This window comes from Strix aluco, chromosome Z, assembly GCF_031877795.1.
Source record: "Strix aluco isolate bStrAlu1 chromosome Z, bStrAlu1.hap1, whole genome shotgun sequence".
In the NCBI taxonomy this organism is placed as follows: domain Eukaryota; kingdom Metazoa; phylum Chordata; class Aves; order Strigiformes; family Strigidae; genus Strix; species Strix aluco.
In genome coordinates, this window is record NC_133971.1 from 44,343,612 (window position 1) to 44,362,765 (window position 19,154).

General features: G+C 54.5%; 1 protein-coding gene and 1 pseudogene across 1 annotated transcript; one reads left to right on the forward strand and one right to left on the reverse strand.

The window, feature by feature from the left end:
• Positions 1-8,622, reverse strand: part of LOC141918794 (uncharacterized) — a 27,948-nt pseudogene extending 19,326 nt beyond the window's left edge.
• On the forward strand, positions 8,621-15,650 carry LOC141918795 (uncharacterized). The gene is made up of 6 exons (XM_074813650.1): positions 8,621-8,961; positions 9,253-9,402; positions 9,677-9,742; positions 10,729-10,885; positions 15,243-15,488; positions 15,603-15,650. Exons 1-6 carry the CDS (start codon positions 8,621-8,623, stop codon positions 15,648-15,650), a joined length of 1,008 nt encoding a protein of 335 aa, XP_074669751.1.
• Positions 15,651-19,154: the final 3,504 nt, after the last annotated feature.

Genomic DNA, 19,154 nt, shown 5'->3' on the forward strand with positions numbered 1-19,154 from the left:
GTCACTGGAGAGGGACAGAGGAAGGCAGGCAGGCTTTTGCCTTCGTTCACCGAGAAGCCGTGGCTAGCAAAGGGCCCCCAGAGAACAGAATTCAGAGAAGCAGCACGTCGAGAGGGAGGCGTCTTGTATTCCAACATCGCTCTGAGTCTCCAAGACAGCCTTAGGATTCACAGTAGAGCAGGAAAAGCAGTGACAGGAGGATGCTGAAGTGCCAAACAGGGGCATACACGGGGAGGGCAGGCGAATTCTTTGCCCATAACACCTCTGAACTGCCAGAACTGGAAGCAGATTGCCTCCAGAATGCAGGAGGAGGAGGGAACACTCACCTTCTGAGTGCTTCTACCAGAGACTGCAGGTGCTGCTGGCCGTCGGGCATTCCTGCTCCAGTTGCTCGAGGCTTTGCTGCAGCTTCCTGCACTTCTCTTCCTGCTGCCTGTGCTGGCGCAGCAGGAAACTGATAAGAGTCCTGCCTGGCAGAGAGCTCTTCTTCTAGGGCCTGCAAGGAATGGGCAGGGAAAAGCACAAACAAGCAATAAGGAGCAGGGAAGATGGCTCCTGATAGCTGTGAGAGAAGCAAGCAGCGAGACAGCTCACCTGAAGGCAAAAGTTGTGATGAGGGGGTGGAGATCAAAGACAGAAAAGCAGCAGAACACAGAGCTGGTGAGACTGGTGAGGCGATATAGTACCAAGAGTGGGATGGCTAGAAAGAAACCGGCTAAGTGAATGGAAAGGATTCAAGATAAGCAAGGCATTAGCAGCTGAGCCTGTGGCCAGTGGTGAAGATAAGGAGAAATTCTCACCTGTGCTGCTCCTCTCCTCCTTGGCAGTGCTTCCTGAACCAATACGAAGGCACGCTCTGTATCAACAGAGCTCAGACAAGAGAGGATGTTGTTAGACTCTGCCTGCTGGGAGCTGTCAGTGACCACGCTGTCACATTCATCTAACACCACCTGAAAGCCCATATCAAGCTGTTACTCTCTGCTCATTCTACTTAATTTTCTTTGTCTATTTCTCCTTTTCCCCCACTTCACCCTAGAAAACCATTAAAAACTCAATTTCTTCAGTCAACAAAGAAGTTTTGTCCCTGCGGTCACAAGTGCTCCAGGGATTTCTGAATACAGCTACTACAAACAAGAAGAAACAACTGTGAAGTGGCTGGAGGCTGCCTGAACGCTCAGTTTCTTGAAGCTCTCATGAATGATTTTAGTCTCCTTCAGCTTCTTAGAGCCACGGAGACGAGGAGCACTGTCAACACTGGGTCAACACTGGAAGTAGCAATGAAAGGAAATATTAATGCTACCCAGGGAAGAAGGAAGTTGATGAATACTGGAAAACAGCAATGAAAAAGCTAATGTTTATTCTGAGCAGTAGCACAAGAAGATAAAAATGACTACATAAGGGGAAAGAACTGACTTTGTGAGAAGCTGTGTAAAAGATCTGATGATTAAACCCCCCTCCCTAGAGTGAGGTTTAGGACTAAGCTAAAGTTAGCCCTAAACAGTTAGATCAGTTGCAATTCTGGGGAAATAATAATGGTCAGTGAATGCAGAGTGAAAGGAGCAGAGTTGGCACGTGCATTGATTCAGTCAGTGACCTTTTATAAAAATCTAAAGAACAACAGAGTCATTGCTCAAGAGGTGGGAGAAGCCTCCAGGCAACACTAGAACACAAATTTCAAGTAGCCAACTCAGAAAACACAGACAGTATAAAACACATATATCTATTCCCCGGGCTAGTCGTTTGCCTTCCTCAAGCACTTTTAAATCAAATTACAGGGATGTGGTCCCAACTCTGTACTCACTCACCTCTGTTATATCTTTTATCAGCTTTTGGAGGGAAAGATTCTCTTCTTTGACACTTTTAGTCAATGAAGCTTCATATTCTTTCTCTAACAGACTTGCTTCCTGAGAATAGAATAAGCAAAGAGTGGGCAGGGAAGAGCTGCTCCCCTCTGCAGCGCTCCCAGCCTCAGCAGCATCGTCGTGTTGATAAGCCTCAGCCCTAGTGATTCCAGTATATTCCTTCCCACATCTGTTGAATTCCTTCTTTGCTAAAACTAAGAAGAGAAAGACCAACAGCTGATTTTCACAGGCTGCTATGAAGCTGTCAATTCCAAGGAACTTTGATCCCTGGAGATTTAGTCACAGGCAGAATAGCACTGGTGCAACCCCCGGAACTGTCTGCAGCTCCCCGCCACTGTCTGCACCTGGCACCTGGGCTGACTCACACGTGCCTGATGCTCCCACACATCAGCGTCCTCACCACTCTTTCTCTTGAGGAAACCACACCCCTTCATGCTAAAGCTGGAGAACAAACATTGGGCCATCTCCCAAATAAAGGTAAAACATACTAGAATCTCCACAGTGTCGTTAAGTGTTTTCATGGTCTTCTCCTTCTCCTTGTTCTGCTTCTGAGACTGTACGAGCAAGGCTGAGAGCTCCGTCACCCTGAGAAGAGAAGGTCCACGTGCCATTCCAAAAGCACCGCACACCATCACCCGCTAAAGAGCTAAGCAGCTCCCAGAAGCACAGCAGAGAAAGTTCAGCCCAGAAAATACAGCAAAGGCAGCGTTCACCTCTACAGGTTAATATGCCTGATGTTGCAAAATGGCCCTTCCTGCCCCAAAGGACTTCTGCACTCAGTCTTGTAAGGAACTGTCAGTACAGAGGGGCTTAGGATGGCCCTGGGCAAATTCCTCCCAACTCCTTTGCACAGCCCTGGGTAGCAAAAGGGCTGTACAAGAGACACAGCTTTCTTTATGCTGGTCTCAACTTCTCACCAAGAACCAGGTAACAGAAAAAACACTGTAATACACTGTGATCTCTTTTCCAGTCTTGTCTTACAAAAGCTTCTGTCGGTCAGACGTGTTTTTCTATCCTGCTGTTGAAGGCCATAGCTTGGCTAGGGACAGAAACAAGGCTGTGCAGAATGGGTGTGTTTTAAACGTGAACACAGCCCATCTACGAATCCAAGAAGCAGCCACAAAAGGTAATGTTGGTAAAAACAAAGTTTAAAACACATTTACCTGTCCTGAAGCTCCTTCTTCTCCAGATCCCCCTTGACTTGTAAGTGCATCACTTCCCAAGTCTTCTGGCTTGTTTCCTGTTCCGCTTGCTGCTGTGCCTGATCCTTTAGGACAGGTCTGCCCACACTGACGGGCTCCCAGAGCTGCACGCCAGAGTTCAGGCGGGAGCAGTTTACAAGTACAGATCCAGAAAGCCTCATCTGCTCTGCCTTCAGCTCGGACAAATCTCTGCAGAAGGATCAAGAAAGAGATCATACTCACACCACCGTCTTTATCAGCTGACTCACTTCTGAAGCACATTAATGGTGCAGCAGTAAAAGCTGGCAGGAAAGATGACATCTTTGCTGGGGACAAACCATTCATCTGACACTGGGATCAGGACACATCTTGGTAGTTAAGCAATGGGTCTATTTGACAGTTTGAGGAGTGAGGCTATTTTCTCCTCAGAGATAAGAAGTATGGAACAGCCAAAAGGCTTCAAGAATGAACTAGTAGGTCAGGGCATACCCTGCACATTAAGGAAAGCTTACAGCCAAGTAAGGTAAATGGCTGACAGTAACTCACAGTTTGAAACCGCATGCAGTTTCAACAGAAGAATGTACTATTATGGCTACACTGGTTTTGTTTGCATAGAAGGCAGCTGTGAGAGAGGAACCTCAGAGAGACCAAGAACAAGAAAACAGTCATCAAAAGAAGGTATCAAACTAAGCAAAATACATTGGATAAATGCAGTAACAGGGTCAAGAAGCTATTCTTCCTCTCAACAATGTTGCTACAGGAATAAATGGATACAAACTGACCAGAATAAATGTAAGCTGGAAATGAGAAGGAAAAAAAAAGATAATATTCATGAATGACCTTTCCGTCAGGAGCAGTGAGAAAAGAAAGCCAGTGAGATTTAAGGCAGATGTTAATCACTCTGTGAAAGGGACCGCTCTACATGCTGCACGCACAGCTTTGGTGAGTCTCTTCCAAGGTGTCCGCATGTGCCCCTGTCTGTGTTAATACGCCCAAACATCAACAGAGTCAGTTCATCTCTTCAGGGCCTCCGCACTGCTTGTAGCCTGAGCCCTGCGGTGTCCTCTGAAAACCAGCTCAAAAAATATTATTCTGAAAATAGCCAAAAGCATGCTTAACGGCACTGCTTCAGACTGCCAAAGGACAAATCCTACCTTTAGCTGCAGCTAAAGTAACATCAAGGCTTAAAAAGCAGCTGTGAAGGGAAGCTACATTTTTTCTGCAAGAGGTCCAGCCTGAACTTCTACTCACCGGTCAGTGGCAGTCTTCATGTCCAGGAAATGATGGTGGAAGGTTACCACCTGGCGCCACAGGCTGAGCAGACGGTTACGTTCACCCCTTAAGTAGCTGTCAGAAAGCTAAACAGGCAAAGACAACAAGAAATGCCAATTCAGCCTCCGCTGTCACTGTACAAGTCTTTCAGATAGGAGAGAGCACAACCATCATCACCAGGTCTCCTTTAATAACAATTCCAACAGGGGCATCAAGGGCTGAAGAGGTACCACAGAGGCATCCTCAGTGGGCCTGCCACCTGACTTCAGAGAAGGGAACATCCACACTTCTCCTGTGGGAGTGGGGATCAGCAAAGCAAACTGACCACGATTCATCATCTCGCCCTGCAGAGGTGTCAAACAGTCTTGGTGGAAGAAGACAAAAACAAGCCCCTCCAAGACCAGTGTCAGATTTGCTTACAACAGGCTACTGGTAAGGGAGGCCTGTCCTCTTCTGCTGTTGGCTACTCTGAGTCTGAAAACACACAGACCTCTCTGCTCTGCACTGCTGCAGACAGCGATTTAGGAACCGTTGAAACAACGACCGTTCATGTGGGACTGCCCTACAGCATCCAGCAACAGCAACCGTTTGCCTTTAAGACCGAGCAGTGTGGTCACAGCAGGGGGGTATCTCCCATCCACACAGTCTGATGACACTCCTCCATCTCACCCCCTGCCTCCTGCCAGTCAGCACCAACACAGCCTCAATGGAGCCACAACTTTCACACAGCAAGTCGCCTGTGCCAGAAATAAAATGCATTCTCATTCCCCTCTGGCATCACGTCTGACATTCCCGCAGCCTTATCCCTACCTCACGTTCACTGTGCCATTCGCTCTCCTTCAATTCCAGCTCCTCCTGGGCCCTCATCCAATCCGCCGTCAGTTTTTCAACATCTTTTTTAAGGGCTGAATTAACCTCACTGGCTTTATCGAGGTGCTCCCGCAGGAGAGTGTTCACGTCTGCCAGATGCTCACACCTTGGAAAGGGAGAAACAGCAACGAGGTCACGGAACAACTGCTGTCCACAGGCAGCACCCCCGTGACTTTCCAACTCCTTCAATGCTGACTGTTGTCAAACTGAGAGGCAGTAAAAGTGCCTTCTAGGATTAACTAAGATCTCTCTGTGATGGCACACTCATTTGCTTCTCCTTGCTCTGAGCCTTCAATTTCCATCTACAGTTTCATTCCCCCTTCCTTTGATGATGCCCACAGCTAATGTCTTGCCTTCCCTTCGTGCTCTCTGATCACTGGGTGCACCACCTTTCTCCATCCTTGTCCTGACCACCTCTCTTCCTCCACTATCCTCAGTTTCTATGTCCTCTTCCCTTGCAATGATTGTACCCACCACTGCCCTCACCTTCTCCTTAAGCCTCTCCCTGTCTGTACAATACACTGGGTAAGACCTGTAGCAAAGACCCCACCTTGCTGACCCAGTAAAGTGCACACCACAAAGACAGCACCATATACATAGGGGAAACAGCTTTATAGGAAACTTTCCACTGAAAATTGAAGAGCCAGGCGCTGCAGCCTTATGACTTTGGGGCCACAGACTGACATCCCACCCAGGAAACATTTCAAGAACAAAATTTAAAGAACTGCTACCCTGTGAACAAGCACAAAACTCAGTTTCTGGATCAAAACGTGAGTCATGTTTCTCCCACCTTAGTTTGCAACATATGTAACACAGCACACACAGTTCATCTCCTGGACAGAGGTAAAAAGAAAAGCAAAGAAAGAAATGTGGCAGAAGATGCCTGTGGTGCAAGTGCTCTACTGGGGACTCTGTTATAAGCACAGGGTGTGCTATTCGCGGAGAATCAAACAGGAAAACTCATGCGCCACAAAATGTTCAGCATGTCAGGGCTTGATTCTCAACCTAAAATGGGGCTCTGCTGAGTAGCTCACCTACTGAATCATAGAATTTAGGCTGGAAAAGGACCTTTGGAGGTCACCCAGAGCAACCCCCTGCTCAAAACAGAGCCATTCAGCACGAAACACTACTACTGCACCACAGAACATTCTGTGGACCTTTCTCCTTTCTAAACAACTTGCCCAACTGCTTCCCTTGGGGAGACCAGGTAGAACCCGACAGGTTTTTCCTCACTTCCATAAGCATCCAGGATACCAAATGTAAGGTAACACTTCTTCCCCTTACCTTTGAAGCAGTGCTTTCTCCAGGCTGTGGTCTTCTGTGGCTTCCCCCCTGCCTGGAAGGGATCCCTTAAGAAGAAAGGAAATGTTTAGTCAAATTCTTGTGTTCCCTTCACTACTGTTAGCATCCACCGCGTTCCCCTCTGTTTCTTTGGCACCTCAGGAGCTCGTGGCTTCCTGACCATGGAGGGGAAGGCAAGGGAAGGATGTTACTCAGTGGGAGTGGCTCCCCTCAGCCTCCCACTGTCACACTCTCACAGCTGGGTATCCTTAGCTCATCACTGTGAGCACTCACTTAGACTTGAGGCCTGGGAATACTCTCCTATCCTTTGTCTCCTAGGTTTACTTTAGCTGTCAAGCAGAAAGAAAAGCAGAGGGCCGGCTCTGTGTGTTGAACGCCACCATTCTTGCCTTCCAAAATGCTGTGTTTCAGCCGACTCTTTTTCAGAGACAGCCATATAATGTAACAGGCAGTACAGCCCTCTCCTGAGACCTAGGACAAATATCACTCTGGCAATAAAGCACTCTTCCACAAAATTGAAATCCTTCTTCAACGGATTTTCTGGACTGGCATTTCTGGGACTACTGGCTGCTCTAAGAATGGCAACGGGACAAAACAGTGACGGGCAAACTTACAGCGCTTCTCTAAATCCCCAGGTAGCGAAACTTTGGTTTCCTCTGTCACTGTTTTCAGGAGCTTTTTGTCTGTGTGCACGAATGCTACGCGCACTATCTGTAGTCAGCAACCTCCACACTCACCCCTCCTGCTCCCAGGTGCTGCTCCAGCTCTTGACACCGAGTCCGGTACTGCAGCACCTGGGTGGATAAAGAGAACAAAGATGAGCAAATGCAGCTTGTAACAGACTCGGCTTCTCTCGCACCAGCTTTTCTCTGAGTCTTCACAGCCCAAGCACAGCACATTCCCCAGTGCTGCCGATACGGCCAACAAGAAGCCGTTATGACACAGGGAAGCTTCACCTTACCTATTATTAAAGAACTTGAGACTGGGTTTCTTTTACACGTAGCGCTCCCTGCTCAGCTCCGGCAGCGATGGCAGCAGAATGAGCAGACGGGCCCAGACAGCCGTGCCCGGCCCACGGCCACTATGGACCCCAAAACAGTATTTCCAGTGGGCTGGAAGTCCAGCGGGCCCTCGAAGTTGGAGAAATGAGTTTTCAAAACTGGTTTTCACTATTTAGCAAGTACAGTTAGTTCCAACCCCAGTCCCGCTCAGCCACAGCAGATTCCTGCTCGCCTGCAGCAGACACGCACGGGCAGCAGAAGCGGGATGACCTGGCAGCAGCGCCGGGCGCACCGTCGGGCTCCGGGCCGGGCCGGGCCGGGCCTGCCCCCACCCTGCGCCCAGCTCGGGCACCCTCCTCCCGCCAGCGCTCCTGGGCCCGGGCGAACCAGGCCCGGGCTGCCCGCCCCTGCCCGGGGCCGCCCCAAGCCGCCCCCGCCGGCTCGGCTCCTGCCTCCGGGCCGGCCCCTGCTCCCGCGGTCGCACGACGGCCTTCGCCAGCCGGGCCCCGCTCCTGCAGCGCGACAGAGCCCTCACGGGAAGCTCGGGGGGGCCCGCGACAGGGCCCAGCGGGCCGGGCCGGGCCGGGCGGCTCCCGGTGCCTCCCCCGAGCTCCGGGCTCGGCGTCCTCCCGCCCGCGGCAGCGCCCGCTGAGGCCGCGCGGTCGCCCCCCCCCTCCGCCGCTGGCCGCCGCTGAGGCCCCGCTCAGCGCGGCCCGGCCCCCCCCGCCCCGGGCCGGTCCCCCCGGGCCGGCGGCCCCGCTCTCCCCTTCACCTTGCAGCTGCCGCCCCAGCCCCGCCGGCCGCTGCTGCGCCTCCTGCGAGCTCTGCCAGGCCCCGGGGCCGCGGCAGGGGGTGGGGTGGAATCCGCAGTCGGGGCGCTCACCGGGACGTCCCGGCCCCCGGTGGCCCCCGGGAAGGGCGGGGGAGGGGAAGAGGGGAGGGGGAAGGGGAAGAGAGGAGGGAAGACCCCAACCCCCCCGCCCCGAGCAGCCGGGGGTGAGGCTGCGACGCGGGCGTGACGCCACCCCCGAGGTCCCCCCCACCCCAGGACCCCCCTACCCACCTTCCCGCCTCACCTGAGCCCGCAGGGCCCGGAGGAGCGGCCTCCGCCACCGCCTCCGCCGCCGCCGTCATGGTGGCCCTGAGGGGAGCGGGGTCCGCCATTGCGAGTGTAGACATTGCCAGGGTGGGGGCGGGGCCAGCGGGGCGCATGCGCAGGACGCGGAAGGGGTGCGGAGTGACGCCGCGGCCGCCATGGCGAGTGTGGGCCTTGCCAGTGAGGGGGCGGGGACAGCAGGGCGCATGCGCAGAACGCGGAGGAGGGGTGAGGAGCGACGCCGCGGCCGCCATGTCGCGTGAGGGCAGCCCGTTCGGGGACGGGGCCGGCGCGGCGTGGGGGCCGCAGGGCGGGAAGGCGCTTTCCTCAGCTCAGCCGCCTCCGCCGCCGCTATTTTGGAGGCGGCACCGGTCGGGGTGGGCGCCGCTGCCTCCTCTTCCTCCTCCTCTTCCTCCTCCTGGGGTGCTGGGGGGGCTCTAGGGGCTGGAGGGCCTGGGGGGGGGGCTCCTGGGGTCACGTGTGGGTCTGTAGGGCCCCTATAGAGCCCCTATAGATCCTGAGAGTGTCCCCCCGCCCCCTCCCTCCTCCAGCCCAGCCAGCCGCCATGGGGGGACCCCAGGGTACAGCCCCCCCAACCCCCCCCCCGATCCCCTATGGGGCATTATGGGGATCTGTAGGGTCCCTCACCCTCTTTTTTTCCTCTCCAGCGCTATAGGGGGGGCCCCCCCGACTCTGGGGCTGCCCCCCAACACCAGCAGCGAGGTGGGGGCTGTGCCTGCGCCTCCTGCCCGGCCCCAGCGTCCTCTGCGGGGTCTGCGAGTGCCCCCGCCTCGCCCAACGGCCCCCCCAGCCCCCAGGTCAGTTTGGGGGGTCCCTGCCCTTCCTTGGGGGGGTCCCCGAGTTTTGGGGGTGACCTCAAGCCCTGACCCCCCCACACCTTTTTTTTACCATAGAGCTGGCAGTGCCCCCGTTGCACCTTCTGCAACCAGGGGTTGGGGTGCGTCTGTGACATCTGCACTGCTCTGGGGGGGGGTTCCCTGCCCCTCCGAACCCCGCCGCGTCCCCCCAACACCCCCCGACCTTTGGGAGGGGGTGACTGACCCTCCCCCCACCGCCCTCACCCCTTCCCAGGAGGCCGAGGGGTGGCGGCAGGAGCTGCTGCAGGAGGTGGGGCAGCGCATGGTTACCGTGGTCAGGGTGAGCTGGGACGGGGCCTGGGGGGTCTGGAGGTGCCAGGGAGTTCAGGGGGGAGTCTGGGGGTACCACGGGGGTCTGGGGGGCTCTGGGGATCCTCAGGGGATGCTGGGGGGGGTCCTGGGGGTGCTGGGGGTGGTCCTGGAGGGGTCTGGGGGTGATGGCGGAGGTCTGGAGGGGCTCTAGGGATCCTGGGAGTGTTCTGGGGGTGCCAGGAGGGGTCCCGGGGGGGTCTGGGAGTTCTGGGTGGGGTGTGGAGGGGTCTGGATGGTCTGGGGGAGTCTGGGGGTGTGGGGGTGCCAGGACACATTTGAAATTTCTGAATTTTGAAGTTTGGAAACCTCAGAACTTTAGATTTGAATTTTCCAAATTTGAAATGTCTGGGGTTATGGAATGTTGGAATTTTGAATTTGAAAATGACAAATTTTGAAATGTCCGCATCTTGAATTGGACATTTCTGAAATTTGAAATTTCTGACTTTCAAAATTTGGAAATCTCTGAACTTTAGATTTGAATTTTCTGAATTCTAAATCTGAGCTGTCCAGGTTTGGAATGTCGGCAGTTTGAATTTGAAAGTGCTGTATTTTGAGATGCCAGAATGTTGAATTAAAAATGTCTGGAATCTGAAGTTTCCGCACTTCCAAATCTGGACCCCTCTGAGCTGTCCGTTTGTCCTGCCGGTGCTCTGCCCGTGCCGTTCCTGCAGGGCCCATCCCAGGACGGGGTAACGAGCTGGACACCCCCCGCAGCAATTCAGCGAGTGCCGGGAGCTCCTGCCTGGCCAGACACACTGCTGAGGGTGCTGGTGCTGCTCCCTCTCCTCGTGCCGTGGGCTGAGATTTAAATCTCTCCCACACTGAGGTGCCTTTCTCCCGCCGACAGCAAACGGAGAAACCTTTCCCGCCTGTGCAGAGCGTCCTGGGAATAACTTGAGGCGCAGCAGCCGTGCTGCTGAAGGCTGAGCAAATGCCGTTCCCTCTTTATTCCAGAGGCGGGGACAGGGACCGCCCTGGGGCGACTCCTCTGCTCGGGGGGAAAGGCGCGCTCCTAGGAGCAGCCTCGCCAAGACCCCGCTCCTCTTCTCGCACGGAGTGTGGAGCCCTGCACGGGAGTGTGACACCTGAAATAAAGACTCTGGAGACCAAGGTGAGTTTGGAGAGGAGATACTGCTTTATCCCGCACAGGGGAAGAGTCCGCAGGTCAAGCACTCGGCACAAAAGAACTTCGGAGTGTTTATACACCCCAGACTACATGATTACACCTTTACTGCAGTGATTATTGGTTAATTACTTATCACTTGTACCCCTCAGTGGGGAGTGACGTGCTTGCTCTGATTTAAAGTGACAGTGGGGTTTTAATTGTCTGTGCAAGTTCAAAGGGTGAGGGTCTGTATCCAGGCAGGTTCTTAAACCGATTTAAGTAAAACAATTTTAACAAGCTTCCATGTTCCAGGGTGTTTCTCCTCTCCAAGAACGGTAGCTCCTTACTAGAACCTTGCTGACTGTTTGAAGGACAGACTGACCTGTCTGATGTGTCCAATCTGTCCTTGTATTTGATGAGAAACATTTGCATGGACAATAAATGTCCCCTGTGTCCTTGGGTGTGATGAGAAGCCTTTGTGGGGCCTGCAGGGTGCCATGAGAAGCAGTTTTGCGGCCGATGATTCCCAGTAAACAATACATTCTTTCCCAGGGGTGGCAAGCACATAAAATTTAAGCAACTCTGAGTAAGGCCTCTTGCTCAGGGTACCCAATACAGCCTGGTGTGTGCAAACACTGCTTTCCCTCTGGTAACACCTTCTGTCACAAATATTCCCTCTCTCAGAGGTGCCCTTTCTGACAGGAGGGGAAAAGACAGACCAAGGACACTGATGGAGAAAGGGGAATGGGAAAAAACAGACGTCACCAGGAGAGCTTCTGCTGCTGGGGTTGGGAAAGCGCCTGATTCCAGGTGCCTCTTCCTCCTCTCTCTCAGTGTCTGTGCAGAGGCTGTGCTTGGGAACAGCGTCACTGCTGGTGGTGACACCAGCATCACCACAGCCCAATGTATTTCTGGTGGATTTGAGCAGCTCGGAGACGTGCTGTACTTCCATCAACCCTCCTGGACTGCTGGCCAGCTTCCTGACTGGGGACGGACCACCTCTGCTCAGGACTGCACGGCTCAGCTCCAGTTCCTTGGATCTCATGCAGTCTGCGAGTGTTACCTGCTGGCCACCATGTCCTACAGTCAGTCCCTGGCCATGTGTCACCCCATGCTCTGTACAGGCTGATGAGCTGGAAGGTGTTTTCCCCGCTGGCAGCTGGCTCTGGGCTTGGGGCACTGACTGGTTTCACAATCATCACAGACTTCTCAAGCCAGTTGAAGGGTTGTGGCCCAGCCCAGTTGACCACTTCTGTGATGTGATGTCTGTGCTGGACATACCATGAGGCACAAGCAGTCACCTTCTGAATAAGTGGGGATAAACTGGGAAAAAAACCCCACAGATGTCAGAAAACCCCCCAACTTCCCAGGTGACGTGGGACTGGAACGCTGCCAGCCCGCAGGGCACTGCCATCCCTCTCGTGCCCTGAGGAGAAACCTCACCACAGGGGTGGCCAGCAGCCACTGGGCCTTAATGGTGCCGGGTGTGGGCAGAGAGGGACAGGGTCTGCTGTCACCAGTGTCTCCGGGCTGTGGGGACATGGGGACGTCCTGCTCCTGAGGGAAACGTGCGATGGCCCTGCTGAATTAGCAGCCGCCTCACACAGTCAGGCCGCCGGCAGGGCCTTGCCCCACAGGAGTCAGTTCCTGAGGAGACGCCTCAGCTTCCTCTGTTTGCAAAGGGCAGGGCAATGGCAGGAGGGAAGCTGGCTGTCCGTCGGGGTGTCTCAGGTGGGGGGGGGCATTGGAAAAGGGATAATTGCCCCCCCCCCGCCCAGCTCAGCCTCCTGGCCAGGGTGGCTCTCGCCATCCCCTCAGGGTCAGGTCCTGCCAAGCATCCAGGGAGAGGCTTGGAGAGCCTTTCAGGACACAGGAGGATCGGAAAAACTCAAAAAAGGGATGAAAAATTAAAGAGCAGGTGCATTTCTGCAAAACCAGCCTGTTTTGGGCGGACAGGGCTGACAGCAGAGGGTGGCACAGGCTCGTCGCGGGCGCCTCACCACAGGGCCTGGCCTGGCACCTGGGTGCTTTGCCCTGACCCAACCTCTTCCTGCTCCTTCCCTCACCATCAGCTGCTCTCGGGGTACAGGGAGATATTTCAGGGGGCAGAGTGAGCCCAAGACCGTGGCAACGAGCCCAGGATCTCTGACAGCTTTCAATTTTGAATGAGAATGAAAACTGAGAGAGAAGAGTCAGTTCCTTTTCCCATCTCAAAGCCGAAGCAGAGAAGAGAAACTTAAGAACTGACAAAAAATAGAGCATTTCGAGGTACCCAGCTGCAGGGAGATCACAGCCCTCCTGCTCAGCGGTGCAGTGTTGGACTAAAAAAGTTTCCAGAAAGGTGCTGGTTCATCCAGGGTGGAAATGCTGTTCCTTCCACCCAGAGTTAAAAACCTGTGGGCTACAAGGTGTGACAAACAGGGTTATTGCAAATCACTTCATCCCGTAACACAGCTGCAAACTTTGAGAGATAGAAACCATCCTGCATCAGAGGGGGAGCCCTCAGTGTCAGCAGGAGGCTGAGCATGCCAGAGAGTCTGTCCATCTGTCCTGGAGTCATGGCCAGTCACACTCCATCTTCTCGTGCTTCATTTATTGGCTTTATCAAAGACTTTGTTTGGAAACACCCTGCTAGAGCAGCAGGAGAGTGACCCCTCCACCCTGGCAAGGGAAGGTGGCTCATTGTCTCCACGCTGCCCTCATCCTGCTCCTCTCCCCAAAAGGAGAGAAAACCCCCCAGAGGATGGGGGAAAAGGGCTGAAATCCAAGTCCTCGGCATCCTCAGCTGTGCTTCGATTGCCGTCAGGTCTCAGCTGGTGACGGCAGGAGCCAACCTGGGCCCAACTGAGCCAAATGTATGTGTTTTGGGGGGGAATCTACACGCACCCATGCACACACATAGGGATGCTACAGCGAGTGATTACTACGAGTAGTAGCCTGGCACCGAGATCACGGCTGTTGTGGCACACCCGTGCCGCGCGGGTGGCAGCACGGGGGCAGTTTCTGTTGGGGTCGGTGCTGATGGCTTACGAGGCCACGTGCGTGTGCCGGGGGCCTGGCCCTGCCTGCCCGTTTCGGGGAGCTGGGGCAAGAGGAAGACTTTTGGCAGGGGTGACCTGAAATGACATTTTGCTGCTTTTCTGTTTTTCTTACAGCTTTTGCAGCAGGGCAAGATCTCCGTCCCTGCAGCCGTTCAGATGCACACGCGTGCCTGTGTGTCATTGCAGGTTCACTGAAGCAGCTGCTTCAGTGTGAAACAGGAGCTGTTGTTCCATTTTTTGGGTTGCTTAACCCCCTCCTAACTATAATAAACACAGTGATCAAGGACACACAAATATTACCCTGGAGAAAGGGGACCAAAAGCTTGAAAAAGGATGAAAGAATCACACTGATTATTCCTTTAAAAAATATGTTTCCTTAGCTGAAGCTGCTAAATTTGACTCAACTTTACACAATGGAAGGTTTTGTGGTTGTTGGTTGGTTGGTTGGTTTGTTTTTTTTTTTACAGTGAATAAAGTGGTTTTTTCCTCATAAAAGCCCCCACCAACTCTCAGGCCGAGTGATGCAGTTTCGATGTGTCACACAGGCAGGGTTAGCGCAGATCCCATTCTCAGGAAGGTCGGTATAAACCCCAAAACATGAGACTCTGGTCTGGAGCGGGGCTACAGGTGCCTGAAACCAGCACCTGGCCGCCCCCACTGTCACAGCACGGGGTTTATTTTTCAGAGGAGGGCTGGGAAGGGACAGGTTTCACGCCGGGTTCATGCTGAGGGGCGTGCAGGGCTTTAGTGTCGACTCCCAGAGGACTAAATCCCCTGCCTGGGGGATGTGGGGCCATCAGGGGTTTAAAGCTGGGAGCTCCCCTGCGGCTGGTCCCCGCCTAAGGGTGGGTAGGACAGGGAAAGGCAGGTGAGCCCAAGCTCCACCACAAAAGATCTCCAGCAGGTTGGGGCACCGTGCCTCAGTTTCCCCACCTGCCCTGTGGAGGTGGTGCTGTTGCCACACAGGTCGTCGGCAAAAAGCCTTTGGAGAGTGACTTCCACCGGGATTCATTACGGGGGGGTGGAGCCGCGGGACACCTGGTTTGCTGATAATTCACCCCATCCTAAGGCAGGTGTTTAAAATAGCTCCTGTGCCTCACTGTGCTGAGAAGGGCCAAAGGGTTTCAGACACCGCCTCGGGGGCAGCTGGATGTTTTCCTTGCAGCAGGACGTGGGGTGAGATGCCACCTCCGAGTCTCCAGCTCTTCGTGTCCCTGCGGCGAGCCCGGCCCCCATGCCCCAGGTGGTTTTTCTCCTCGGTGCTTATCTGCGTTGTTCCAGCCGTGGTAGGGGTTTGACTGTTGCTCATCTCTCATTCCCAGACAGCGACGTGCAAAACACAACCCTCGCTGTTGCTGTGGCTGCAGGCTGCCCTGGCCAGTCGTCTCTGCATCACCAAGCACCTTTGCTGGGGATGGATGGGTACAGGAAGCCACAGGTGTGATGAGTGCTGGCCCTTTGCAAGTCCTCAGCCATCCACGGGACTCTGGTGCTCCCAGAACGGGAGGTCCAACAGTCTGAAATCTCATCCTGCTCCTGCTTCATCATTTTTTTCTGCTTTCCGAAATGTGGGTCCTTGCGGGGAGCAATAAAAAGTTGTGAAATAGAGGTGGGAGTGCGATGCTGGCTCCAAATCGCTTCCTGCTGGAAATCTCCTGCATCTTCATCCTCTCCTATCACAGCTGACAGTCCCAAAGGGCAGCGAACACCTCCCTGTCGAGGAGAAATGAGGGATGAAAAGGCCTTTTCCTTTCCCCCAGCCCCTGTGCCACAATGTGATGATGTGGAGGGGAGCAACGGGCATCGGCTGCCCATCTTCAGGTCTCCCGTCACACCTACCGTGGTCCTGTCCCTGTGGCAGAGGTCTGGGACATGAATCTGGTGACTCTCAGCCCCGTGAAGGCACTACTGCACAGGAAGGCGGGTGCACAGGGGTCAAACACGCACCGATCCTTTCCCAACACCCAAATCTTGGATACACCCCATCACCTTGGCAGGACAAAATGGTACCCGGGCAGCAGGATCTTGCCAGGGGACACGATGGCACCGTTCCCCTCCTGCAGCACAAGCCTGGCAGGGACAAAATCATCAGCAACAGGCGGAAACAAAGTGACTATCAGCACCCCAGCCCCACGCCCGACCTGCTCAGCCTTTCTGCGGCGAGTTTTCTAAGGAACAGCAGTCAGCCAGCGTTTACAGGCAGGGGGGGCCGAGCTCAGCCCGCAGCCGGGGCAGCCGCCAGAGCATTTCGGTGGTGCCAAGGGGGACGGCGGCCACCCGAGGGGCTCAGGCTCCTCGCAGTAGCAGGCAGCGTGGCAGGGAGGTTTGCTTTGTGTAAGAGCAGCTTCCCGGATGGCCCGGGGAAAAAGCGAGCGAGAGAGGAGGTTAAATACAAACCACATCTCAAAACAGGCCTAAACTTTGAAGGCGTGTGGAGCTGCGCTTCCTGCTTGTAGCAGCCCTGAGGAGATGAAAGATGCAGCTAAGTTTAAAAAAAAAAAAGGCAAACCAGACAGAGTTAATGCTTTCTGCTGAAGGCAGAGGCACAGCAGTGACACAGCACACCAGGTCACCCCACGAGGCTGAGATGTGGCTCCAGGACCCCCCATTCCCTCACACAGCAGCCCCCCCGGCTCGGACAGCGGTGCTGGCAAGCCCGGGATGAGCCAGGGAGAGGGACCGCTGCCTGGGCACGGGGAGGGGGGGGGGGGGGTTTAAGCAACGAAGCCCTGGGGCAATGAAAGGAAAAGATGGTCCTGTTGTCTGAGGTCTGCGGGACTTGCAAAGTAACCTGCAGAAGGGGAAACGTACCCCTTCCTTGGGGCAGACGCAGCCCTGCGTGCGCAGCGCAGCAGGTGGGCCATGAGGTCAAGCAGGAACAGGGCTTCAAAATTCAGCACATTAATTTAAAAAAAAAAAATCCCAAGTGGAAACAAAAACCAAAACCAACACCCCCAAAGCCAGAGCACCGCAGAGCTGGGAAGTGGGGTTTGACAGTGTGGAGGGTAAAAGCTCGAGCGAAGCGTTACCGCCGCTGACTGATAGCGACCGACTTCTCGTAATCCCAAGATCAACTTCCCCTCGCTCCGCATTTGCCGCAGCTGAGCTGGAGGTGGGCACAGCCCGCTGGTGGCTTTCTTCACCCCCCAGCACCCGGCACCCAACACCCGCTCCGCGCCAGCAGAGCCGGAGCAACAGGAGCTGCCTGACAGAAATTTAATGTGGCTGACAACACCCGGCCTTTCACAAGGTCGCTTTGATGGTTGTTTCCTCGCTGTCCCCAGCACACGCTCCGCACCAGCCTGTGGGTGAACGGAAACGCAAAGGGCTCCACAGCTCTTCGATCCCTCCCAGACCTGCCAGGAGCTGTCGGCCCTGGAAACACCCCGCCGAGGGATGGATCCAGCCTTCCTCGTGGGGCTGTCGGCTGGCTGGTCCTGGCTGACGTGGCTCAGCGAGCCTTTGGGGTTAGTCTCAGCTGGAGACAAACGGGCGGTCCCCGCCGTAGCCCTGCAGTAGCCACGCCACGGTGTGGCCACCGGTACCCGCCACGCTCGCAGCATCCTTCATCCCGCCCCGCAGTAAAGGGATGTCTCTGTCACGCCAAGTGGTTTGCTTTTATTTAAAAGCGCACTAAAAAAATACAAAATTTCTGAATTCCCCTGTACAATATGAACTATTAAGAAAAAACCCGCCGGCTAAAACATATAAAGACTTGACAGCGAAGACAGCCCGGAGCAGCTCCCCCCTCCCCAGCCCCAAACAAGACACCTGCGGGGAAAAACAAAACACCTGTCAAGGGTACAACAGCAACCAAAACTCTGTACAGAGAGAGCTGGGAGCAGGCAGCCGCTCCGCACCCCGCCAGACACAAACACTGCGGGTGCGGATGGGCACGGGGCAGACATGGAGGGAAGGCCCGAACAGAAAACTAGTGGGTCAGCAGCTGTGGGAGCAAGGCGTGGGTTGGAAACCCACGCGAGTTATAAATAAATAAATAAGTTATCCTGCCGGGTAGAACTCTTTCTTTAATAAACAAATCCATGAAAATAAATTAAAAACAAAACCGGAAAAAAGAAAAAAAGGTAAAACATTATCACTATTAACAACTGTACATCAAACTTCACCCCTATATAACTGAACACATTTACAGCTCTGTTGGTTTGCATTGTTTGTGCATTCGTGAGGGCACCGGGAAGCAAAGAAACCCAGAAAACCAGGTGAGGTGGAGGCACGGGAGGTGAGGGATCGCCTGCTTGGCGACCAGGTGTCTTCTGACCTGTTTTCTTTTTGAAAGGGGAAAAGGAAGTATATACCCAGGCGAGTCTTGGAAAAGCAGCAGTGTAGGAAAATTCAAGTATTTCCTCCAGCACAGCCCAGATCTCAGCTGAAGGCACTCGAGCACGGTGACAGCGGAGGCAGCCATTCGGCCACTGTTTTTCCCCTGTTGAAGCTTCTCTTGCAATAAGGTCTCTGATCCTCTCGCCATCCGGAATTCAGGTGCTCAGGGAGATGTCTGGGAGCCACCAAAACCAGATGGTTTGCAATAAGGTCTCCTCTCTCCACCAATAACAGAACCAAAAGAAAAAAAAAAAAATTAGTGGCAAGACCAGCAAATGAGACAGGGTCATTCAGATGGAGCCCAGGACAGCTGGGTTGTATGGTGGCCACCAGCACTTGGAAGATCAGGTCTCCAGCCCAGCTTTGGGGCAGGATGTGAGTGTTCCCGATGATCCCTGCTCAGTGCCACGGTGGTGAGGAAGCCTGGTCTTCTTTGCTTCTTATGGCCAGGAGAAGCCTGGAGCTGTTATGTGCCAGGGTCCTGGGCCAACCCGTGCACATGGGGTGTCTGCCATCTCCTAGGGCAGGTGAATGCCTCGCAGTCAGGAGTGGTTGAAAACGTCCTCCAGAGATGGTCTGTCTGAAGGCCGCGAGGACAAACACCACCTGATGAGATGCTGGCACTCTGAGGAGAGAAACCAGACACCGCTGGTCAGTGAAGGCGGCAGCGGCGGGCAGAGCGGGCAGGGACTGGAGAAATGCTAAGGATTGGCTTGGTGACAGCTGTTACCAACAGCGCTGTGTTACACTGCGGTGTAAATCTGTCAGCATGCGGAAGATGGCTGCCAGCAGGGTGACAGTCAGGAGAGGTTGGGCGACTGCAAACCGCGGTGTCACAGCCTGAAGAATGACTGAAACGGGGGATTCCAGCGTCAGGGCTGGAGTCAGACCTC